This window comes from Molossus molossus, unplaced genomic scaffold, assembly GCF_014108415.1.
Source record: "Molossus molossus isolate mMolMol1 unplaced genomic scaffold, mMolMol1.p scaffold_m16_p_1, whole genome shotgun sequence".
Taxonomy (NCBI): domain Eukaryota; kingdom Metazoa; phylum Chordata; class Mammalia; order Chiroptera; family Molossidae; genus Molossus; species Molossus molossus.
Genome location: NW_023425344.1, coordinates 207161642 through 207188383, shown reverse-complemented (window position 1 = coordinate 207188383; position 26742 = coordinate 207161642). Strand labels below are relative to the sequence as shown.

At 42.8% G+C, this 26742-nt stretch overlaps 1 protein-coding gene and 1 non-coding gene across 2 annotated transcripts in view; both read left to right on the top strand.

Moving 5' to 3' along the window:
- The first annotated feature begins 233 nt into the window (after positions 1-233).
- Positions 234-26742, top strand: part of PYGL (glycogen phosphorylase L) — a 39498-nt gene continuing 12989 nt past the window's right edge. The window contains exons 1-7 of the mRNA XM_036259377.1: positions 234-547; positions 5575-5676; positions 8589-8667; positions 11771-11874; positions 19345-19476; positions 23158-23269; positions 23712-23794. Coding sequence (XP_036115270.1) covers positions 305-547; positions 5575-5676; positions 8589-8667; positions 11771-11874; positions 19345-19476; positions 23158-23269; positions 23712-23794 — 855 coding nt within the window. The 5' untranslated portion in view covers positions 234-304. The remainder of the gene's footprint in view (positions 548-5574; positions 5677-8588; positions 8668-11770; positions 11875-19344; positions 19477-23157; positions 23270-23711; positions 23795-26742) is intronic.
- LOC118622783 lies at positions 4906-5069 on the top strand. The gene has a single exon (XR_004958133.1). It is a non-coding gene; the product is annotated as a U1 spliceosomal RNA (small nuclear RNA).

The window sequence follows — 26742 nt, the reverse complement described above, 5'->3', positions numbered from 1 at the left end:
GGGGCGGCGGGCCCCTCCCGCCCCAGCCCCGCCCCATCCGGCGCGTCGGGCGCGCACTCTCGCCGGCAGGGGGCCCCCCAGGCGCGCGTCCGCATTGCGGCCCCAGAGCCCTGGAAGGGGCCTGGCTCGCCCTCCGCCACCCCGGCCGGAGAGCTGCAGCGGGGGCGGCGCCGCGCCCAGGGGCGGACCCCGAACTTGCCGACGACTGAAAAGCAGCGGCGGCGGAAGCTGCGGAGCCGCCTCCACCGCGTCCTGCCGCCGGGCTCCTCGGGCCGCACGTCCCGCTCGCTGCGCCGCCGCCGCCATGGCCAGGCCCCTGACCGACCAGGAGAAGCGGCGGCAGATCAGCATCCGCGGGATCGTGGGCGTGGAGAACGTGGCCGAGCTGAAGAAGGGCTTCAACCGGCACCTGCACTTCACGCTGGTCAAGGACCGCAATGTGGCCACCCCCCGCGACTACTTCTTCGCGCTGGCGCACACCGTGCGCGACCACCTGGTGGGGCGCTGGATCCGCACGCAGCAGTACTACTACGAGAAGTGCCCCAAGGTACCGCCCGGCCCCGGGGGGCCCCCACCCCCCGCCTTCTTTCCCCTGTGCGGGGAATCGCTCCTCGAAGGCAGGGAGACGTGTCTGGGCGGTGGGTGGGCCGCCCCGGGGACGGCCCGGCGCCCCCCAGCCCCCATTCACGCTGCCCACCGGCCCCACGCAGGGCAGTGCGCCCCCGGGGACCGCCTGGTGACACACGCTCGAGCCGCCCTCTCCTGACTGACCACTGTTTCACAAACGGATTTTGGAGCATTTACCCCCAACATTGAATCCAGAGGTGTCGGTGCCTCCTGTCAGTACGCCAAGCACAGCTGTAGGCCCCTGGCAGTAGGCCCAAACAAAATGGACAAAAGCCCTGCCTGGAGAAGCTTAATATTTTGGGACGGGAGACAAGTATCTAGAGTTCCCCAAATGGCAGTAGGCGCTGGGGCGGGAGAGGTTTGGGGGTGGGGAAGGGCTGTTCACAGACGACCCCTGGCCACTGGACAGGGGCTGGATGGAGGGTTACTTAGAGTGTTTGGGGGCGCAAAAAGGGACACTGCCCCCCGCCCCGGTCTATCTGGGAAGGTGGGGCGACCAGGACTGAGGACAGCGGGGAGAGGGTACAGTTGTATTGTGCAGAGTCTGGGTTGGGGAGCAGTTCTGGCTGCTGCAGTGAGGTGGGTATGAGTCAGTGTTGGGAGAAGAAAACTGAAAAGGTTGGTTGGAATCATACTAGAAAAGGCGAAAGACTAATATATCCTGGAGACCGTGAGACATACATTAGACATTTTTTTAATATGTAAAAAGCATGAAAAATAAAAGGATAGTGTGTAATCATGGTGCTCAAAGAAAAATAAGAACCCGGAGTAAAAGGAAGTAAATTCTCACAGTAAGCGCAATAGGAACACAGCTTCCAAATGGAAAGTATTTAACTCTTCCTCATTCCAGAGGCCTAGGCCCCCATTCGGGCAACTGCTAAAATTATATCCTTAGAAAAGACTTTATGTATAAATATATTTACTGTATTTTTTTAGTATTATTATTTGCATGAGGGTACTGCCTCTTGCATTGGAATTTGTTTGTTTGTTTAAGTTTTTAAACTGGAGAGTGAGATGATGAGCCATATTTTAGGACCTCTAACCCCTGCCCCCCAGCCCCCCTCCTCACACACACTCCTCTATAGCATTTAGCACCAAGCATCACAAAACACACTCGCCTTGTATTTTTCTCCTCCTTGTATGTTATCTGGTACTTGATTGTTTTCTTCCTTCTCTAGCTAGTTTCTTCAGAGGCTGCCCTTCCTTGCTTGAGTGTGGATATAAGCCAGGTATTCTGATAGTAATACACTGGGGATACAATGGCGAACAAGATTCATTCCACACATATTAATAAAGTATCTACACTGTGACAGTCATTCGTTCACCTGAAAAGGAGGTCCCTGGCCCCATAGAGCAAGGACTAGGGCCAGTGCGTCCAAGTTCCTCTCCCACATCCCCTGTTCTCTAGTAACTGTGCAGTTGAATCCCAGTCTGCACAGTTTCTAGTCTGAATTCTTTCTCAAACTTCATTCCAACACTTCTAAGTGCTTGGTGAACATACCTAGGTTTCTTCCTATTTCCTCAAATCATTATTCCTCCCAGTCCTGCCCCATCTTCTGTGTTTCTGATTTTAATGGCATTGCCACCCTGACAGTCACCCAGACACAAAACTGTAGTGTCGTCTTTGACTTTCTCCTGTGTTCCCCCCTCATCAGGTTGCCAAATGCTATTGATTTCTGTAGGTTCTGTTGAAATTATTCTCTTGCAGTCTCATTTCTCTGCCTAATTGAGGCCCTGGCTTGTAGTCTATGAAATAGACTTCTGAGTGGCTATCTTGCTTCCCAGAAGTGGTAAAACTGGCAATGTGCAACTGAGTGTAGCTAACAGACATATTTTGTTTGGCCAATGAGACATCTTTAAGTAATTTAATTTTCAGTACTCCTTATTGTTGGTATTTTTGTTTTATTTTTAATCCTCACCTGAGGATATTTTTCCATTGATTTTCAGATAGAGTGAGAGGGATGGAGGGGGAGAGAGAAAGACACAGAGAGAGAGCCATCAGTGTGAGAAAAACACATTGATTGATTGTCTCCTGCACTACCCCGACCCGGGCCAAGGATCGAACTGCAACCGAGGTATGTGCCCTTGGCTGGAATCAAACCCGAAACTCTTTGGCCGACACTCTAGCTGCTAAGCCAAACTGGCCAGGTCCTCATTGTTTTAGGTCACCTCCATTACACAGGTATTTCCTCTGCCTGGCTCCTGAAGGTATCTGAGTTGTCAATCCCAGCTCACTCTATACATTGTAGCTCCATTAAGCTTACAAAAGCAATACATCTAGCCCTTTGCTCAGGTATTGTTGGCTCCCATTGCCTGCCACAGCCCTTAATCAAGCATTTAAAGGCCTTCTCAGTCCAGGTGAACCTGTCCTTACCATCTTATCTCCCATTACCCTCCTGGACTTAACCTTTTTCTCCCATCACACCAATGTGCTGTCCCATCTCTGCCCTGTTCTCCCACATCTGGGCCTCTGCCCTCCCTGCACCCTTGGAATGGCCTTCTTGCCAGTGTCTCTATGCTCAACTCTTACCTCTCCTGCAAATCTGTTTTGTTGCTGCCTGTTCCGTATGTCTTCCCACAAATACCCAAATCCTTTGATTAATTCTAGAAATAACATGTAAATTATTTTTTAAATATTAGCTATTGTTAAATATCTCTTCTTTATGTTTGCTTTTTGAAAATGTCCACTTTTTCTAAAATGTACATAATTATTAGCGACAGTAGTGAATGCTTATGGTTTCTAAGGTATATTGGAGATGTTGTGTGCTTTACTACCAGGAGTATGTCATTATGTTTAGAGACCACTAAGAGGATGGAGACATCTGTTGTTCAAGGTCTTATATATTCTCAAATATAAAGTGAAGTCCCCCCAAAAATTATTTTTATGAGAAAATAGGAAATCACCTTAAATACATGTCTTTATATAATCTGTCATATAACAAAGTTTCTTTAAATTATTTTAAGCAACAGCATTTTACAAAGACCTTGGAATACCTTAAAAGGTCTTAAATCCATGCTAAATTAGAATCCTTAAAAGGGAGTCAAAGAAATGTAACAAATATAGTCATTATTCCTGGGAGCATAACTTCACAACCGCAAGTGTGAGATATATTTACTATATTTATAAGCAAGCTTTTTATAGATCCCTAAAAAAGTAAAAAGCAGTACATAGTGGTTATATTATAGAGGTCATAGAAATACAGAGAAAAATGAAGAAAAAGAAACTGCCTTGATGTTATGCAAATGGTATTTGTGGCTTGAGATATGCTCTCCTGTGACACAGTCAGTGGCTATGTGTAAGGGCATCAGCTATGGGGGTGAGTGGTGCCATGAACCCCTTTGGCCTGTATCTGCCCAGGAAAGATACCTTTTCCCAACTCACACAAAGGCCCCCTAATAGACTGATGAGGGCCCTGATGACAGCATTATAGATATTCAAACAACTTGGGTAAAAATAATGATGTGCTCTGGAAAATAGTGTTAGATGATGCACGAAATATGGATGTTAACAATTTATGTGAAGACTAAGAATTCAATTGTTGCATAAAATGAAAAGGGGGGGTGAAATTTCTAAATTGACATTTTCATATAATATTTTAAATATATGTATAACTAGTGAGTTAACTGTTATAGTAGACATGTTATATTGAACTATATTTATAATTTATTTATATTTGAGTGTTGACCAAATACTTTTCTTTTTGGTTCTTTTTATTGAGAAATGGGAGGAATCCTTAAAATTGTAGGCTACTTTATATTGAAACATATACAGGTTTTTGTTGTTTGGGGTTTGTTGCAAAAGAAAAGAGGAACTGATATGGAGAAAAAGATATTGTAAAAGGGGATGATGAAGTTACTCACTGATCTCTTTTTTTAAAATAAATTAGTAAACTGCACTTGGATTTTAAAAGGTTTTAGGCAAGTCTGACCTTTGTACCTTTCATTCAACTCTGATAGTATTTACCTGGTTTTTATTATGTCAAAGGCAGTTTGTGTTTTTGTTTTGTTTTTTAAAATATGTCTTTAATGATTTTTTTAGAGCGAGGGGAAGGGAGAGAGAGATAGAAACATCCATGTGAGAGAGAACATCATTTGGCACCTCCTGCATGCCCCTTACTGGAGATCGAGCCTGCAACCTGGGCATGTGCCCTGACCGGGAATCAAACGGAGACCTCTCAGTCATGGGACAACGCTCAATCCACTGAGCCACACCAGCTGGCTCAAAGGCAGTTTTTAAGTTGGTAGAGAAATTTCCCATTTTGTCAAGAACAAACACCAATACCTACCCGACAGAGGAGAGACCATGATCATGAAGGTGGTTTTCTCAGGGAGCGGCTTATCCATAGCACTTTGGGTGTGCTGACCACTGCAATTTCTCCAAATGAGGGAAACTCTACTGCATAATCGGTGGTAGTGGGGGCCTGTGTTTATGCTCTACCCTATAAAAATAAAAAATAAAAAAATAAACCTAAGATAGTCTCTTGTTATTGCCAGTTCATGACTTTCTAGAATAATTTAATTCTAAAATACGTAATTATAATATTATTTACAGTAATCAGTCAGGAATACTTTCTAGTCATTGGGTATATGGTGAGCTATGGCAGTCTGACTTCTATGTGTCTAAAACATATGCTTAATTTATGAGGCTCATGAATAGAAAGGAAAAACACACACACACACACAAAACATTGAATCTAATTAGTTGAATGAGTTTACTTTTTTCTCCCTGGGGGTGAAAGACACTGAACTACTTTTCCAAAAATAGGATATAAAAAGGTTTTCCCAAAGCCAGTTGTCAGTAATGCTTTTATTTAGCCCTCCATACATCCATTGGGATTTCATTTGAAATCGTGTCAAAGTAGTCCTGCCTGTTTGTTTTTATTTTTGACCTTGTCTGTTCATGTTGGCTTCATAAAGTGAAGGTGACCTCTCTTTTCTTTGTTTCAGAGGGTTTATTACCTTTCTTTGGAATTTTACATGGGCCGAACATTACAGAACACCATGATCAACCTTGGCCTGCAAAATGCCTGTGACGAGGCCATTTACCAGGTACATTCTCTCCCCTTTAATTTCAAGTTCAATTCAGGAACCTTTGGGATAGTAACCACCACCCTCCAAAAAGGTGAAAAATTGCTTCTATAGACATGGCTATTATAAACTATTAGAAATATAAACTACTGGTGACCTCTGGTTTAAGAGAAACAAAGTTAGAGAACTAGTTTTGCCTAATGAGAAATTTTCTTTTGCAATCAAAGCTTCTGACAATACTCCCCAGCAAATTTTATCTTAGAAATTAGTATTTGAACAAGCCTTTTAAAAGTGCTTAAATCCCTGCAGTCAGAATCACAAGCTTTATTTTAGGATTCATCTACTTTTGAAAAATAATCAAAGTTAGACTATTATTTGTATATCAAGGCAATATGTGAAAAGAATAAGCTTTTCAAATTCCATCATCATACTTTCTCTATTGCCAAATGGCATGTAAAATATACTTTTTCCTCAAATGAAAAGCCTGGGGTCTTAAATCAAATATACTAATTTGTTTTTATGAACATATTTAACTGTTTCTCCCCTGAACTTCAGGGATCTCAATACCAAAAACAAATAGTCCTTCACCTTTTTGATGAGGTTGAAAGGAAGAATGGGTATTTGCAAAGATGCATTCATGGGGTTGTCCCCTCCTGTGGTCAACTATTTGTACAGGGCTGGTTTCCTTCACCTGAGTTAGGTCGAGTATTTCCTGTAAAAGCACCATTGCAGCTCCCCTCCCCTTTTCTGTTCTTCCTTTCCTGATATCAGCTGAAAATAATATACCGCTCATGGCCTAACATGTAACCAGGTGGGATGAGGTGACCCATGTCTATTTGCTCAAGGTTTTTGTCCTACTTTAGACTTTAAAAAGTCCTGAATGTTAGCCTTAGCGGTTGACTTGCACAAAGACCTTCCAGGAAACTCTAGTCACACCAGGGAGCAAATTTGAAAGTCTCTTCCACAATGAACAGAAGCAAAGTCATTGATGAACTCTTAGAAGTCTGACTTACTACGACTTGTGTGACAAAGCCATATTTGGTACATGGGTATGTAGGGATCCAAGTTCATGGCCATGGAGTTGGGGCATCAGCTTGAAGTATGGTTGCTTCTGATGCAGTTGTTTTCAAAATGTGTAAATTTTGTTTCCATTTTAAACGATATCTCATTTTATGGATTGCCTCACTTTCAGATAAGAATTCAGTCATTTCACAACAGACCATCATTTGCCAAGCAAGGGCTGAATTATTATGTAGCCAGCATAGGACAGGTCATTTATTTTATTTGCCATCCACTTCTTCCCTGTGAGATGAACGGTCCAAAGTGATCTCCAGGGCTGCGGAATTCTGCCGTGAGTTCACAGTAGTGCTGGTGGCCTCTAGCTGTGCGAATCCCAGTTCCTTGGGGCGGGGAGCTGACTGGCAACCAGTTGCATCAGTCCCCAAGGTCACAAATATCTCTAGGCCTCCCACAGCCCTTTATCTAACCCAGAGAGAATTAAAGGGTTTTTGTCTCACCCAGCTAGCACAGCGAGTGCCACAAGAATTTCAAAAACATGCAGTACCTGACTATTTAGTCAGAGGTACTGACCTCTTTTCTCTTAGGTTGTCAAATAAAAACAGTAACAGTCAACACACTAGCCATCCGATGTGAATGAGTCAAAATTATACCTATTTTTTTGTCAGATTGGTGTGCTGCAGAATTTTAGTAATTAGTTTATGTGTGCCATGAGATGAAGAAGGTCAAAAATGACTGAGCCAGACCATAGGGCTGAGGTTTCCTTGACTGCTATCTGGCTCCAGGTCTCTGGGACAGTGACTCACTGACTGGTTTTTGGGTTAATAACCATTGACCCTACTGAGTAAATATGTTTCGGTACTGAAAAATGAACTTTACTCCACCCTGGAAAGTTTGACCTCATACCTTTTGATAATTTTTTAAATCCTTCAGCCCAGTTAGTGTCAGCTTGGTACTGGACTGTTTCTTAGATTTTACCCTGACAGTACACACACACAAAAAGAATCTTAAGAAATAATCAAAGGTTAACATTTATTGAGGAATATCTGCTCAGGAATAATCTAAATGGTTTGTAAAATCTCGTTTAATTCACAACAACCCTAAATGTGGTACATACTGTCATTCAGTGAGGACTCATCTTTTTTTTTTATTCCTCACCTGAGGATATTTTTCCATTGATTTTCAGATAGAGTTGTGGGGTGGGGGGAGACAGAGGAGAGATGTGAGAGAGTCACACCAGTTGGTTGCCTACCACATGACCCTGACCAGGGCTGGGGATCAAACCGACACTGAGGCACGTGCCCTTGATTGGAATCAAACCCATGACTCTGGTCTGCAGGCTGACGCTCTACCGCTGAGCCAGACTTATCTTTTATTTTTATATTTTATTATTTTTCTTTATTGATTTTTTTTAGAGAGAGTGGAAGGGAGAGGGAGAGAGAGATAGAAACATCGATAAGAGAGAACATCGATTGGCCACCTCCTGCATGCTTCCCACTGGAGATTGGGCTCACAACCTGGGCATATGCCCTGACCAGGATTTGAACCTGTGACCTCTTAGTGCATGGGTCAACACTCAACCACTGAGCCACACTGGCCAGGCAGGACTTACCTTTTAAATAAGAGAAAGGAGGCATAGAGAGATTTAGTAGCTTGTCCAGGATCACCTCACTAAGAAGTAATGAGTCAGTAATGGACATGGAGCGCCCACACTTCTCTACAAGCTGTTGCTATGCCATCTTGTACGGTCATCAGCATCTGCGGTGGCATCGATGCTAGAGAAGCTGCACAGGAACTGACAGGACTGAGTACAAATAAACCCAGACACCTGACCCAGAGCTTTAGGAAATGGTGGTTCTCTCTGCAATGGCCTGCATTTGTATCCACATCCAGTGATGTTTTCCTTTCCTCACCAGCTTGGATTGGACATAGAGGAGTTAGAAGAAATTGAAGAAGATGCTGGGCTTGGCAATGGTGGTCTTGGGAGGCTTGCTGGTAAGTGACATGGTTAGTGTGCCTTAGTGTCTGGCCAGTTGATGCCTTCTCAGATGCCATGCACGACCATGCTAAGAAGAACCAAATAGGCTTCCTTGGAGAAATGCAAGGTGTGACCTGGTTGCAGACGTGTTTGTTTTTGAGTTTGCACTGTGGTTTACTCAGTTGCACACAAACAGTAGAGAAGGGAACTTGAACAATAGAGACATTGCTTAAAACCTTACATTTAACCAGATCCTTCCTGCATGCTTAATGGTTTCCAAAGTGGCCCCTTTACTTCACTGTTACACGCACAGATACTCCATTCACATACTTGTGTGGTATAATCTGAGTTATCTGACCATTATGTTGTTGTCTTCTAAACTTGACAGTTTGCTTTTTAATTGACTAGTAAGTGATGATACACTTGTTATAGTGTTGGTATGATTTAGTTGGTATTTTTTTTTGTATGGATGTGATTGGAATTCTTTGCTTTATTCAGGAAATGATTTTTCAACAAAATAAAGGAAAACATTATACATATAATTTTAACTCCATTAAGTTAAAAATGCACATCCTCATGATCAAGCAGTTCTGCTTCCTGGTATGTACTGTAAAAGAATACTCAAATATGTACACAAGGAGGCAAGTGAAAAAAATTGCTACAGTATTGTTTGTAAAAGCAAACTATTAGAAATAGCCTAATATCCATCAATACAAAAATAGCTAAACAAATAGTGGAACAATCCATATTACAGAATAATACACAGCAGCCAAAAAGAACAAAATTGATCTATATGTAAAGCCCTGGATAGACCTCCAGGGTGGGGAGGGAAAGAGGGAAACAATTTGTATTAAAAGCCATACAGCATGCTACTATTTATGTTTGTTAAAAACCAATCTTTTATATGAATGTGTGTGTGTGTGTGTGTGTGTGTGTGTGTGTGTAAATCCATAAAAAGTTTGAAATTTGAAATACTAAAATGCTCCTTATGATCTTCCCTAGAGAGGAGGGCAGACTTGAGGGTGGCCGTCAAGGTGGATGCTAGTCCTGTCTGTAACATTTTAATTTAAAAACTTTTTATAGAGAGGATTTTTTTGTTGTTGTTAATCCTCATCAAGGATATTTTCCACCGATGTTATTTTAGATAGACTGGAAGGGAGGGAGGGAGGGAGAGAGAAACATCTATGTGAGAGAGACATATCGATTGGTTGCCTACCACATAACCCCTATCCGGGCCTGGGATTAAACCTGCAACCCAGGTATGTGCCCTTGACCAGGAATTGAACCTGAGAACCTTCGGTCCACAGACTGATGCCCTAATTGCTGAGCCAAACCAGCCCAGGCACAGGGAGGATGTATTAATATATTGCTTGTGAAACTTAAATGTAATAATAAAAGTGTACCACCACGCATGTATGTATCAGGTTGTACTCTGTGAGAAATGAATACTTATTCTCCATTTTAGAAATGATTCCCAAATCTCTTCACTTTACGCAAACTTCCAACTTACTAAAAATCCATTTGCAAGTGTTTCACATTATTTAGTCCTTACTACAGTAGTTGCAGTGTGCTTTAATATTGCCATTAGTAACAGGAAAACACTGCCTTTGGCATACTTGCTACCATGTGAAGTCAGTCATCAGGGCGTGTGGTCGGCTTTCCATGGGGCTGTAGGAAGATCAGCAGAGCCAGTGGCATGCACATGTAAGAATGACAACCAGCCGCCTGCCTTTGACGTAAAGCCCCAGACCTTCAATATTTCTTGGCTGGGTTGACCCCACTCGGTGCCTACCGTTAATGCCCTCGCTCCTTCCGTTGGCTGATAAGGTCAAAGAGTGAAGTGGCAGATGAGGTTGAGTAATTCTCATTAGGTGACCTCATCTCAACCTGACTGAAAATGTGGGGACCCCATTTCTGGTCAGGCTGTAAGGATCATTTGATCAGGAACCAGAAAAAGATAAATAGCCACAACTCGAAGAGAGCGAGACCTGGAGCAGAGCCAGGCGCCATGACGGTGCAGTACCTGAACGATTGGCCTTTGGCTTTTGTGGGTCTCTATTTTAGGGCTTCACCATGAAACTGTGTCCTTTTCTGTTTGATCTAGAGTTGCCAATGTTCTTTTCGGTTTTAGATCCTACTGTTCATTTCCTCACTCTCTGTATATTTTTCAGTTCAAACTCCTAGAGGGAAAATCTGGTTCATTAAACCCACGGGTTACACTTGGCCACCAGATGGATCCCTCCCCAGCCTGCTGATTGGCTGCTCTGGATCAGTGCTCTGTCATTAATGCTCTTGACGACAACTGACAGAAAACCTACCAGAAATAAATGGTTCAGCCAATAGGGACATGTGTTATCACAGAACCAGAAGTCCAGAGTTGGGCCATTCTAAGATTAGTTTATTCAGCAGTGTAGTTCTGTCAGGACTCTGGGTCTCTAAGGTCCTTTTGGCTTTCCCCCATGGAAAAATGATGACAGCAGCAAGGAAAATATTTTGCTGCACTCAAAAGACTTCCCAGTACCTCTCGTTGGATTGAATGTCATTGCACAGTCATGCCAAAACCAATAACTGGTGAAGGAAACAGAATTACTATGATTGGCTTAGAGGCTTAGGTTAGTCAAGTAAGATTCACTTATGGCCCTCTGATACCTGAACAACATTGGATTCCACTAGCCAGAAAGAGGGTCTGCCACAGATGTCCAGCTACTCAGTCAGGTGGTCACAGGTAAATTACACTCTACTGGGGCTGTCTTTTACAGAGATAGTGACCCTTAGAAAGGGCGGTGTGAGGGACAGACACATAACAGACATATCGAGTGCAGGCCAACTTCCTTATCTGTTCTCAAATGAAATGCCAACATGTACATTGGTTATTTCTAAATAGTGAGGTAATAAATGTTTGTTTTCATCTTTATATATTTTTGTATTTTCTAACTTTCTATAGCCTTCATTTTATAATTTTAAAAATGTTATTAAAAAATTAATGCCCACTATGCAACAGTCTCCGTGCTTTAAAATACAAATGTGGTTTCCATAGAAAAATGTCTCGTGGCTGTCATGTCTTTTAGTGAAAGACTGACCTTGTGACTCTGCCTTTTGCTTGTGTTCTGATTAATATAGCCTGCTTCTTGGATTCCATGGCAACCCTGGGACTGGCAGCCTATGGATATGGCATTCGATACGAATATGGAATCTTCAATCAGAAGATCCGGGATGGATGGCAGGTATGTGAGCCATCTTCTTAAAATCTGTCATGAAAATACTTCTCCTCCAGAGTGTTCTGGATGCTTTATAATTTACAGACATTTAACATGGAACTTCACTAATTTCCCTTGCATTTGGTTGACATCATTGAATACTGCAGTCTTCCTCCTTTGGGATGTAAGTTCCCTAAGAGCAGAGAGCCCACCAGCATCATTCACCGTCAGATCCGTAGCATCTTAGGCAGGGCCGGACTCATGAGGGTGCTCTGAAAATATTTATCACTCACTGAGTGTGGGCCACCTACAATGTGCAACGTTCGTTCTCTGCAACATGCAAAGTGGAGGCACACATCTTTTAACTTATGATCTCTCCCAATAACCTTTCATGGTAGGAAGCATGTTGCCATTTTACAGGTGAGAAAATTGAGGCTCTTAACACACAGAGTTACCTTAGATCACACTGCTGGCAAACATGGGTCTGTCCCCCAGTTTCCGGGTCCAGATTCAGTCTTCTGTTCTACACTCAGTCTTGTCCTGCTTAACATGCTTATTTTACAAGGTGCATAAGCTTGGGGTTCTAATTTTTTAATAAGGTGAAAATGGGCAATCTTGTTATCTGTTACAGCAGATAACTCTGGCATGTATTTAATATGTCTCATTATAGGACTCTAGATTTATGCAAACAGTAGTCACGCCATGCAAATGACTCTAGTTTTACTTTTATATAACCAAACCAGATTCTTAGAAATTTGTTTCTCATATCTTTCGGAAGTCTTTGAATCTACAGTCAGCCCGGGTGTGGACAGTTGTTTCTGATGCTAAGTGTGATTTAGGTTTTCTTTCTCTCTACCTTTGTCCCACATATATACACTGTTGAAAAAAAAAAGATAATAAATTAGTTTTCCAAAAAGGCTAAGTTCTCTAAGCCCCTCCCATAACTTCCAAGAGTCAGCCTGAGGGCAGCATGCTCAGGGGTTGGAGGGGGTACCTAGGCTGCAGCTAATCCCAGGGGAAAGGAATAGTGTTCCCCACCACCACCCTCCTCCTTCTCTCAGTATTTGGACACTCTCTAGGCAGAGGAAGGAAGAAACCAGAAGTTTTGGTCTGATGAGAGAATTCACAAAGGAAAAAGTCTCAAAAGGAGAATATTGGGAACATATGAAAAGATAAACTTCCAAATTTTGCTAAGGGCCAGTGTATCTTCCTCTACTTCTAAATGAATTAGGAGGCAGCTTTGTGTAGGAAAAAGCATTTGGGCCGTAACTTGAATTTAATTTCTAATTTGAGGCCTAATTGCAACTCATTACCCTTACAAGGTGTATTGCCCAATTAGGTTACCTAACTTCCCTGAGTCTCAGAGATACCAGCTTCACAGAATTATTATGAAAACATGTAAAATGTCCAGCACACAAATAGGCATTCAATAAAATGTTAATTTTGCCACCCTGGCCGGTTTGGCTCAGCGGTTGGAACATCAGCCTGCGGATCAGAGAGTTTGGTTCCCGCTAGTACACGTACCAAAAAAAAAAAAAGTTAATTTTGCCTAAGAAGAGGATAATTTAATAAATTGTGGTGTTATATGATAAAATATTAATGTGGCCAGTAATATGTTTTTTATTATTTTGGTGAAATGGGAAATTACTTATGTTAGTTGAAAATAGGAGGTATAGAATCATATGGATGGTATGAACTCAACTGTCCAAAGGCAGCCAAAAAGATAAAGTGCTAGAAAATAATTTCATTAAAACTCTAACAGTAATTATACATGAGACAGGATTACAGTTGACTTTTACTGTCTTCTATTTACACTTCTACATGTCTCATAGTCCATAAGAAGTATGTATTTTAGAGTCATAAAAAGCTATAAAAACAAAACAATTGGTTCCTTTCCCCAGTAAAATAATCTAGAGTTACATGGCGAGAAGCTTAGCAAACTAAGGAGGCATTTCCAGTATGACCAACATTTTGACACAGCTCAACCAAGCAATACACGTTTTCTTTGAAAGTATCCTGTATGGTACTCATTTTACCCCAGAATGCTTAAGGATTTAATTTCTTACCTTTTAACTACTCTCCTGTGAAAGATTTAATTTTTTTTTTATTTATTCTCACCTAAGATATCTTCAGATAGAGCGGGAGGGAAAGAGGGGAAAAGAAAGAGAGAGAGAAACGGTCTATGTGAGAGAGACATATCAACTGGTTGCCACCCACACTACCCCAAGCGGGGCCAGGGTCGAACTGCAACCGAGGTACCGTGCCCTTAGCGGGAACGAACCCAGGACTCTCTGGTCCATGGGCCGATGCTCTAACCACTGAAGCCAAACTGGCCAGGGCTCTCCTGTGAAAGATTTAAAAGAAACTCAGCAAATCAGTCTCAAAGAAATATCTTTTCAGTATATTTTCCCCAGAATTTTATGAAAGGTCACTATTAATCACACCTACTGCCATTGCTACTTTTAAATGTTCTTTATTCCAAGACACCATCCCTTTCTCTCCTATCAGACCTAGGAAGTATATGTCTCTCCTATCAGACCTAGGAATTATATACTATCCAGTGTTCTTAAAATAAAAAGAGAGACCGAATGGCTTTGGCTAGTCCAAAGCTAGCTTCACTAGCCATCATCACTTCTTTTATTACTGAAATTGAGTCAGAAGTACACATAATTTTATTTGCCACATCTGTTGTTTACTGGGATGGGATTTTAGAGAGCAAACATAAAATACATCATACTACAAAGAAACCATTTCCATAAAAAACAAAAATATCTTCCAGGAGAGCAGCATGCCTCTTCGGAGTATGGTCACACCCCCATGCACATCTGGTATGTCCTTGCTCTTATAATGGCAGATACGGACAGTGAAAATTATGCAAGCTGGAGAGATTTTTAAAGGTCGATGGACTTTTCATTTTTGAAGTCTCTCTTCATGGAAGATTTGCAGTAATAATGGGTTCATTGTGAACCCTCCTCCCCCGAAGGAAAATAATTTTATTGCTAAAATTCTTGACTTACCTTCACCTCTAATGGGGATCAGTACTAGCCCTCAGAAAATAACTGGCACTCAGGAGGAAGAGGGGGAAAGATGATGGCAACAGCCTCACAGTACGTTCAGCAGTCACATGTCAAAGTTCTGAGTCGAAAGGCACCCACAGGTATTCTGGAGTTGAACCGAACAGTGTCTGCTACACCCTTCTCTCCTAGAGCCCGTGCCAAGCCTGCAGTAACTGATCGTGCAAAGTTTCCATTACCTGGCAGTGTTTTGGTTACCACTGTTGAATTCCTGGCATTCCCAGAAACATTCTTCAATTATTTGTACCATCAGAAAGCAAAATTTAGCCCTGGCTGGTTTGGCTCAGCCGTTAGAGTGTCGGTCCACTGACCAAAGAGTCACGGGTTTGATTCCCGATCAAGGGCACGTACCTTGGTTGCGGGTTTGATCCCTGGCCCCAGGTTGGGGTTGTGCAGGAGGCAACCAGTTGATGTGTCTCTCTCACATCCATGTTTCTCTCTCTCTCTCTTTCTCTCCCTCCCTCCCTGATTCCCACTCTATCTAAAAAAAAAAAAAAAAATCAATGGAAAAATATCCTCGGGTGAGGATTAACAAAAAAAAAAAAAAGAAAGCAAAATTTATTGACTTCTCCTGCTCACTGGTTCTTCATGTCCTGTGTATCCCACAGTTGAGGGGAAAGCATTTCTTAGAATCCAGTCACTGACAGAACCCCCTGAGCTGACCTCTGCTTCCACACTGGCTGGAACACAGATTGTGTTGAGTAATTCCTCCGGGGAGGTGCCAAGTCCAGGCTGTCGCCCCCACCCCAGCTGGCACACTGCTCCTCCCTCCACAGAGCCATGCTGGCTGTGTCTCAGGTCTTTCATCTGGGATGTTCAGGTCCAGCAGCCCACTAAACGAAAGCTCTTCTCCCGTCCTGCTCCCTCTTCATGTGGCTCAGCATGTTCGCGCATCCAGGGATCGCTGGCTACATGGAACTCTAATTTACAGACCACTTTGTTGATTCATTGGGGGGAAAATAAAAGCAAGGTAGAGAAGAGGTTTATCACCATCCTGTGGTTTCTGTGGATTAAGTGAGGGCGGTGGCGGATGGTGGTGGGTGGTGGGGGAGGCAGTTCTTGCTTTTTCCTATGATCTGTTCAGACCTGTTTGTGGTTATGAAATACGTCTTTTTTCAATTTACCCTAAAAACAAGCTTTGTAAAATTGAGGGAATTATTAACTGATTCCTTACCAAATGAGGAGACTGAGAATAAAGAGCAGCAAGCTTGGAGGTCTGTTCTCCTACGGAACTCACTAACCCAGTGAAATTAAAATCAGCCATTATTTGGCAGGGAAAAATTAGACCAACATTGGGTGTCATTAAGAGTAATCAGCTGGCTCAACCCGTGTGGCTCGGTGGTTGAGCATCAACCCATGCACCAAGATATCTCCGTTTCAATTCCCGGTCAGGGCACATGCCCAGGTTGTGGGCCTAATCCCCAGTGGGGGCATGCAGGAGGCTGCCAAACGATGTTCTCTCTTGTCAGTGTTTCTACCTCTCTCTCTCTTCCTCTCTCTGATCAATAAAGAAAAAAAAAAATTTTTTTTAAAGAGTAATTAGCTGACTAGTCCCTTGGCAGAGAGTGAGGACAACCTCTGACTTCTATAGGAGGCTGGGAACAGGCTGGTGGTGGGAATCAGGGAGCCCGCCCTCTTTTCTGGAAGCATCTCAAGCTGCCTGAGGGCAGGATAATGGGATCCGTCTGCATTTCTTGGCAGAAAAGATGTCAGTTCTCCTAGGCACTTGATTTTTGAGAGGAAAACTGTTCCTGCCTCATCATCTTCCTGTCTCACACACACACCTCCAGGTGTGTTTTACAACAGTCCTGAGTGCTGAAATGAGGCAGGCAGACCTGGCGGTTCTTTCCTGTTACCGGAAGCCGTGTGCACATTGTCCAGTATTTGAAAACCCCAAACCTGCCCTTGCCTAAGTGCAGCATCGAGTGTTTTGTAAGTCAGGTTGTTTTGGGCCTTCCTGGATATCCTCATTTATTTGTCTTAGAGTTTTCGTTATCAACACACAGTTTGTTATCAGCTGATAAAATTCATTTGTTTCCTTGTTAAATTTGAATTTAATTATTTTGATCTCTTCATCACTGGGATAGTAGAAGTATAAATTCTGAATTATAGTTACTAACTTTGTATCAGCATGTAGCTCCTGCTGCACTGTGTGGCCTGTGGGGAATTATTAAAAATGCAGAATGTCAGACTCCACCTCAGGGTGACTGAGAATCTGCATTTTAACAAGATGCTATTTGCCCATTAGCTTAACTCGCTCCATCCAGCCTTCTTTTCATCCTGCATCCAAAACACCCTCCTGCCTCCAGCAGCTCTCTAAGTCCCCGGTCTTCTGCCTAAGGATGTTGTTTCTGTGAGTGCCCTTTGCCTTCATTGTACTGGTAGTTAATATGAATGGGTGGCTCACTGGTTTTCTTGATGTAAAGTCATGATCTCTGATTGAATAAATGAATGTGTATTTGCTTATCTGGCAGTTGACATTAATATTTTATTTCCTATCTCAAAAATCAGTAGCTGTATTTGTTTCTCTTGTCACGTTGTGCCTGGAGCAGGCATTGAACTCATATTTAGGAGATCATGAGGCATCCAGCCATAATGTGTCCTAATTCCTAAACAGTATCTTTTTATTTATTTATTTTTTTGTCCTCACCAGAGGACATTTTTACATTTATCTTCAGATAGAGCGGGAAGGAGAGAGGGAGAAAGAGAGAGAGAGAAACATCAATGCGAGAGAGACACATGGAGTGGCTGCCACCCACACGACCCCAACAGGGGCCAGGGACAAACTGCAACTGAGGTACGTGCCCTTAGTGGGAACCGAACCTGGGTTTCTTCGGTCCACGGGCCGACGCTCTTAACCACTGAGCCAAACTGGCCAGGGCAACAGTATCTTTTTAAACTAAAGCTGAGTAAAGTGTTCTAATCTCATTGAAAAGGGTACTTTGTACTAAAAAAATCTTACTCTTCCCTTTTTGTCAGAACACAATTCCATTTTTAAAATACATGTATAATACTTGAAATGTTTCACAAATAATATCTTTATAGTAAAAATACATTCCCCCAAGTATGGTTTTTGTTGTTCTTGTTTATTGCAAACCAAAATTTATTTGCTGTTTAGTATACCCTAAATACAAATTATGATTTCAGAAGTTTTATAAGAAATATTTTGTTACAGTTAACATAAATAGATGGTAAAATATTGAAATTGTCAATACAATAAATTCCTTACCTCTTAGTATATGTTATTTTCAAAATAAGCCATAATTAATAATCATTATCAGATCAAAATTATATACAGATTAAATTAAACAATGACAACGGAATGTAATAGTCTTCTGTATCTACATTGAAATCAGCTTTATTAGGGAGCTTTCTGTGAGTAACATTTCTTAACTGATTCTGTGCATCATAGACACAAGAATCTTGACTGAAACCATCATGTAGGACCCATCAGGTCAGGTATCCAACTGTAAACATGCCTGGAGGGCCTCTCTCTCACTCTAGGTGGACAATTATATTCACCAGTGTTAAGACACAGGCTCTAGAAAACACAGACCTAAGGTCAAATTTTAGCTGTACCATTTACTATCTGTGCAACCTTGAGCAAGTTACAATTTTTTCATCTTTTAAAAAAGAATCCTAGTTTCCTTCTTTAGGGTTGCTATGAAGATTATGCAACAGGATATATAAAGCATTTAGAGCAGTATTAGCAAGTATTGTCGTTGTTGATTTAGGCTGTAAGACAATAACAACCATGAGTTGAGATTGATAGAAGAACCAACACTCTTCTTGCCAAAACAATATTCTCATGTTGATTTAGTTAAAGATTTTTTTATTTTAATCCTCAACCGAGGATATTTTTCCATTTATCTTCAGATAGAGTGGGAAGGAGGGAGAGAAACATCAGTGTTAGAGAGACACATTGACTGGTTGCCTCCCGCACGACCCCAGGGCCAGGGACCAAACCATTACCAAGGTACATGCCCTTGACCAGAATCAAACCTCGAGACTCTGTGGTTGGCGGGCCAACACTCTAACCACTGAGCAAGACCGGCCAGGGCTAGTTAAAGATGTTTTTTTATTTGATCTAATGGAAACAGCTAGGTCCCCATCTCCTGAAAAATACATTCTAGCCCTTGCCGGTTTGGCCCAGCAGTTAGAGCGTCGGCCTGCAGTCCAGAGAAATCCGGGTTTGGTTCCCGCTAAGGGCACGTACCTCGGTTGCAGTTTGTCCCCGGCCCTGGTTGGTTGTGCGGGTGGCAGCCACTCGATGTGTCCCTTTCATGTTGATGTTTCTCTCTCTCTCTCTCTCTGTCTCTTCCTCTCTCTCCCTCCCACTCTGTCTGAACAAAAATGGGAAAATGTCCTCAGGTGAGGATAAAAAAAAAAAAATACGTTCTAAGCTATGTATATTTTTTTGCAGGTTGAAGAGGCAGATGATTGGCTCAGGCATGGAAACCCCTGGGAGAAGGCCCGCCCCGAGTTTATGCTGCCTGTGCATTTCTATGGAAGAGTAGAACACAGCAACACCGGGACCAAGTGGATCGACACCCAGGTATGCAGGAGCACCCTCACGCTGAGCGTTCTGTGTAGTACAGCACAGTGAATGTGTAGCATGGAGTAGAACATGTTTGTGATACTAAGTATGGTATGTTTGTACTGAATAATAGAGTGTATATATATATATATATATATATATATTTTTTTTATCCTCACCAGAGGACATCATTTTTTCTATTTTTTGTTCAGATAGAGTGTAGGAGGGAGAGAGAGAGAAACATCAACGTGAAAGGGACACGTCGAGTGGTTGCCACCCACACGACCCAACCAGGGCCGGGGACAAACTGCAACCGAGGTACATGCCCTTAGCGGGAACCGAACCCGGGTCTCTCAGGATCGCAGGCCGACGCTCTAACCGCTGAGCCAAACCGGCCAGGGCTAGAGTATATTTTTATAAATAAATCTGTGACTCCTCTTAGAGTGCAACTCACTCATTTTGGAGACAAGGGAGCTGAGGCCAAGAGATAAGAGACTTCTCCAATGTCAAGTGACTGACCAGGGTGATTTTGCAATCAGCTTTACCAGAGGGTAATTAACTCTGTAATCCCAGCACTGTAGCTCTCCAGTTTTATATGAAGTTGTTGATACTAAGATGGAATAAATGTACATGTCCTGCTTCACCCCACTGCCATATGTACGTTTATTTACTTCTCAGGGGTAAATATTTTAAAACTGAAGTAATAATTTGAAGAATTGCCAAAACTTCTATTCATTGCATAGTCAAAAATAATGAAAAATATTGCAAAATGTACTCCATTTTTGTGTGTATGTGTCAAATCACTCCTAGAGAAAAATGTTGGTGTCAACCAAGTGAAGTGTACTTACTCCATGGCCACTGGATTTGAGTGTTCCCCGGCGCTGAACAATTCCGTTTTTAGCACCCCCAGTGGTGGTCTGTGCTTTGCTTCTTCATATTTCCTGATAAATAACTTGTATTAACTACTGGACTGCACTGTCCAATCATTGGAGTCTCCACATGAGATATTTGTTTGATAACTACGATGTCAGGCTGGAAAAGACATGTCACTGATCATTCTTTAAAAGCTTAAAGAAAATGGTAACGATCAAAGTAAATGTCATTCTTATACATCAAAATCCAGAGTGAAATTTTAGTTGTAATACTAAATTCAGTTGGTTGTGGATTCTTCTTCATGAATGAAAGCTTCGTGTTGTCTTGGAAGCACCTAGACCCATGTAACAGCTGATTTTTAAACGGATGGTCTGTTCTGCAATTCGTGTAGAGTTAGTCACCGCTAGACTTTTTAAAAAGAGTTTTTCTACCTAAACATGAATTTATTCAGCCTATGAAATAACAGCTAAATTCGAAGCTAAAAATAGGGCATAGTATAATGATAATAGGGAATAAACTAACACTGTGATTTCAAGATAGTCTCTCTTTTCTATTTCTATGAAACAGACAACAGTCTAAGTTGCAATTAGTTACATATACGATCAGGAGAGCTGCAAACAAATCAATTGTTAGTATATCCAAAGAATTCATGCATGTATTTGGTATTAGACTGGCAAAATTTGGTACAGATTTGATGTCTAAAACTTCCAGTGACTTCCGACCTGTTTAAGTATGCGCAGTTTTTATTTATTCCACGGTCAGCCCTGGAAGCATTCTGTGTGCACTGCAGGCCCCACTGTTCAGCACCTTATATTGACAAAGCACCTCTAGACGTTGTCATAATACACCCAGAAATTTAATTAGGGAGGGTCTGTGCCCACAAAGACAAGATTGTGGGGCAGATGTAATTTAAGGTGAGTGGCCCACGCAGTGCAGACCTCTGTGCATTTGTGCCAGCCATCACTGACCAGCCTCAGCTTTGTAGCTGGTGGGTCCGAGAGCATGAGGTCAGACACTGTGGGCAGCTGCCAGTAAACCGAGCAGTTCATTCTTGTGTCAGCTCAGGTCCTTGGAGAAGCAGGCCCCAGAGAGAAGTAGAAGTGTAAGTGATAGTTGGGGAAATGGCTTTGGGAGATAAAGGGGGAGGGGAGCAGGAGGAGGTGCGATATCTTTGAAGAATAAAGGGGGAAAGAAAGAGGATGCTCAGGAAGAGCCTCAGACAGTGCAACTCTGAGCAGGTGGCCAGGCTGATGGGGCCTGAGAGGCAGGGTTTCCTGAGCGGAGTCCCAGCTCGTCCTTCACGAGGGCAGCGTCCCAGAGACGGCACGGCCTCGGTGGGCGCTCAGAGGTGGCAGTTCTGCCTGAAGTTCTCTAGAGGGACATCTGAGCTGAGTGCGTCTCCAGCTGCCTCAATTATGCTTCAGGGGTCAGAAGGACAAATCGTGTTTGAACCCAGACTCAGCCCACTCTGTAAACAACTTTTCCTGATTGATCACAACGTGCTTTGATAATCACCAAAGACCTTTATTGCCTAGTGAAAGAGAGAGAAGGGTGATTTACTACTTCGAGGTCATGGTGTTCATGAAGCGTGACTGAATATGCACAATTGATTGATCTAGGCTATAATGCTTCATTCATTCCTATTTCATCAGACTCAAAGAGATTTGTGTTTGGAGTTCGACCCTACCACTGACTGTGACCTTGGAAAAGGCACTTCTCTCTCAGTCCCATTCTCCTCAAGTCCAAAACTAGGGGGTTGCACTAAATGCTCTCTGGCATCCTCCTGTTCAGTTAATGTCATTCCTCTCCCTGAGAGCTTGACTCCGATAAGTCAGGGAATAGAAGGGAGTCTTTTCCCACATACATTTATTTTTATTTTTTTTATTTTTTTATCTTCTCCTCAGGACATTTTTTGCATCCATTTTCAGATAGAGCGGGAAGGAGAGAGGGAGGAAGAAAGAGAGAGAGAGAGAGAGATAAACATCGATGTGAGAGAGACACACTGACTGGTTGCAACCCACACAACCCCTACCGGGGCCGGGGATGAACCACAACCGAGGTACATGCCCTTAGCGGGAACTGAACCCAGGACTCTGGTCCATGAGCCGACGCTCTAACAGCTGAGCCAAACTGGCCAGGGCTCCCACATAAATTTTAAATTCACATGGAACACAGTTCATCTTTGTGTCCTTCTCTATTTCAATGACTCACAGACATTGAGCTAGATTTTCCAAAGCTTACTTTTTAGTCCCATCTCAGCTCATTTATCGGCTGATTTGTCACATCACTAAAATAACTCTTCTTCGTGCAACTTCAAAAACCTAGCATAGTATTTTAAACATCATATGTAATCTGGCTTCATAAACTTCCTGTTCCATTGATTTTACCACATTTGAAGTCAGATCATTGAATAACCTGCACTAATCTTATCCTGAATACTCTTTCTTCATGGGTACAGATTCATATTTGTCGCTTTGTTTTCACATTATATTTTATTATTCTTAAGAGCAGTGGCTTGATCTGAAACATAAAAGATCTGTGTCCAGATCAAGTCAAGGGACACAAAGAGAAGTCAACATGGAAATGACACAGAGGGTCATCAGTCTGGATGGTTCCAGGTTGTTCCAATGGGAGGAGGATCACAGAGGCCCCAATACCACTCCCCCTCGGCCCAGCCCTAGGACCCTTGTCTTGGTTTCGGCCTCGCACAATTTGAGTTGGTGACAGAGCCAGGAACAGAATTCCAGTTGCTGTCTCCCAGCCCATTGTTCAGCCTACATCATCACACTTTGGAAACTGAGCGACTGCTTCATTTCAATCCTGCAGGTGGTCCTGGCCCTGCCGTATGACACCCCAGTGCCTGGGTATATGAATAACACCGTCAACACCATGCGCCTCTGGTCTGCTCGGGCGCCCAATGACTTTAACCTCCAAGACTGTAAGTACAGCATGGGCTCTGTTTCTTTGTGTGTGTGCTTAATATTTTTTATCTCAGAGGCAGGTTAGTACTCTGCTCTAGAAAGATGGCACAGCAAGGATCTTGGGGACTAGGACACAATGGTTTCTTTTTTGCTTGCTGATTAGAACCAAACTGAGCTGGAGAAAGGAAGCCTTGAGTTTGTGACCTGGACTCCTCCATGACTACACAGTCATGTGGAGGAGCAAGTTTGGGGGACGTTATTAAAGCGGTCCTTCAGTCTGGCCCTCTTAGACTTAGACTGTCATGTGTATCACAGCATAAAGGTTTATTGAACTCCTTTGGGGTTTTTAGGGATTTTAGGACTCCCACATGATACACAGCAGGCACCAGGTGAGATCGAGGGACTCGGATAGCAGTGGCTGGCTTGCCTACTTATTCATGTTTCTAACGTTCCCCTCAGTTAACGTTGGAGACTACATTCAGGCTGTGCTGGACCGAAACCTGGCCGAGAACATCTCCCGGGTCCTCTATCCCAATGACAATGTGAGTGATGGAGCTTGCTTTCTCAGTGGACACAGAAGCTCCTGTTCAGTAGCCCTCGTAAAGCACAGCTTTCATACTAATTTTGTTTCTTTGATGCAAAATAATCTCCACATCTCTTCCGGAATTGTGTAGATTTCCCCTCCCACCCACGTAAGGAAAACAAATTTGTGTAACTTATGAAGTCTTGAATTAATATTGTTCCCTTGACTAGTGACCCCGTGACTAACGGAAGTTCTGTACTTGTATTTCAAAACAAACCTGGGTATAGAAGATGAGTTGAAGCACTGCTTGCTTTCCAAACAGAAATTTCATCCACACTCAGAGTCCCTGGAGGTTTCCTTCCTCACCTCTTCCCCTCAGTGACGGGGCTCTTCGGGCCCTCTGACCCCAGGTGATGGGGTCATGGGCCTCGGAGCTGAGGCAGGACCAAACACTTGTTTCTTATCCCACTTATTCATCTCTTAAACTCTTTCTTATAGGTGATGATTCCTAATTTTGTACCAAGAATAGCTTAGCTAAAAACCAAAAATACACATGGAACTGGATCTTAGATGGCTGCTATGGATTCTTATTTGATTTAAATATACTTAGCTCTAAACTCTGCATGGATGAAATCATGTTCTTGAGTCTGTAATGAATACAAAAATAATGATCTCAGAAACAACCAAATTAGTACTCTGGTCTACAAAAACGGCACAAAACAAAGATTTGGGGACCTGGACATAAATGATCCTTTAAGGCCAGATGTCCACTTGGCGTCAAACCTCAGTCTCTGCAGAGGATTAAGTTTGCTGCAGCATTTCAGGACTTCATGGTATATGTTATTTTTCCTTTGAGAGAAACATTGTGACTTCAGTACATTTCAGGGAAATCTCTGACCCAAAAGCAAAAGGTTGTTCTGTTTCATGGTCAGTTCAAGTCTGGGATTTTACTGCCTTGCCAAACACAGCCTGCAGGATTGTGGAACTGGAAGGGGCTTGAACTTCATCCTCCTGTCTTCAGTGGGGACCAGACTTGACTTTACTTGGAAATAGGCATCTGCTGCAATTGACAGCATTTTCTAAGTTAGCATGAGCTGCAAAGTTGACTAAATCCACTGAGTAAAAGGTAGCTCTCGAGGTTAGGCTAGTTCTTGAGTCCACGTTAATAAATCATTTTATACTGTAATTACAAGAACAAACTTGTTCTTCTCCCCAACTTGGCCATACCCCATCCAGACAAGATTCTTCCAAAAATCTGTCCTCCCTCTGCAACAAGTTAGATTTTTTTTTCTTGCTTACAGCTCTTTATAGGCTTCAGATCCCCACAAGAGAAGCACAGAGTCCTAGATGTGCTAAGTTCTCCATTACGCCATCCGTGAGTTCTCTGACACACGCCATGATCTTGCCCTGGCAGTGAGGTCCCAGGTGTGCAGGACAGTTCACCCTGCCTGTTCTTTCTCACGAATGCCTTTCCCAGGCTTCCTCTGCTCATCTGACAAATTCCTACTCATCTTTCAGGGCTCAGATAAAAAATTACATGAGCCCTGGCCGGTTTGGCTCAGTGGTTAGAGCGTCGGCCTGCGGTCCCGAGAGACCCGGGTTCGGTTCCCGCTGAGGGCATGTACCTCGGTTGCAGTTTGTCCCCGGCCCTGGTTGGTTGTGCGGGTGGCAGCCACTCGATGTGTCCCTTTCACATCAATGTTTCTCTCTCTCTTCCTCTCTCCCCCTCCCACTCTACCTGAACAAAAAATAGAACAATGTCCTCAGGTGAGGATAAAAAAAAAAAAATTACATGAGCACCCAGGTTCCCAAAGTATTGTGAATATACTAAAATATAACATTAATTTTTTTAAAAAACTCATCACATTTTATTTAAATCCTTATTTAAACATCTCTCTGCCCCCACTAGTTTGAACTTCTTGAGGTCAGCAATTACGTTTAAGCATTTTATTTCTAGGATATTGAAAATTCCCTAACTCAATAAATGTTTAAATTCATTTGGAATGGATTTATAGTGCTTTCTTTAAGAATAATGATTTCATGCCCGACCAATGTGGCTCAGTGAATTGTCCTGTGCATGGACTGACAGGTTCCATCTTCGATTCCCAGTCAGAGCACATGCCCAGTAGGGGGCGTATAGGAGGCAGCCAATCGATGTTTCTCACATTGATGTTTCTATCTCTCCCTTCCTCTCTCTCTAAAAAATCAATAAAAACATTTTTCTAAAAAATGATTTTGCCCAGCTGATGTGGCTCAGTGGTTGAGCATCAGCCCATGCACCAAGAGGTCGCTGGTTCGATTCCGGGTCAGAACACATGCCCAGGTTGTGGGCCTGATCCCCACTGGAGGGCATGCAGGAGGCCAGTCATGTTCTCTCTCATTGATGTTTCTGTCTCTCTTTCCCTCTCCCTCTCTCTCTAAAATCAAAAGGAAAAAAATTTTTTAAGTTGTAGTGAAATCTTTTTTTTTTTTAATTTTTTTTCTTTATTGATCTGAGAGAGAGAGTAAGGGAGAGGAAAAAGAGAGACAGAAACATCAATGAGAAAGAACCCCTATTGGCTGCCTCCTACATGCCCTCCAGTGGAGATCAGGCCCACAACCTGGGCATGTGTCCTGACCGGGAATCGAACCAGGACCTCTGGGTCCTTGGGACAATGCTCAATCCACTGAGCCACACTGGCCAAGCATATGGTTTAAAGAGAAACAACTCTGTGAGGTTTATATAAAAACATAGTCTCCCATTTCCCACTTCCCAGAAGCAACTGTATCCCTTGCTTTTAACCAGTTTCTGGGATTTTTATTTCTAATAATATGCTGTTTCTTGTTGATTTGCCTGGTTCACAATTATTTGTTGACTCCCCACTACAGAATATAGCTCAGCTCCCTCACATACACTCCCACCTCACCACACAACATATTTCGTACCCCCGTTCTCTCAACATAATTGCATGGTAATTTTCACTAGCT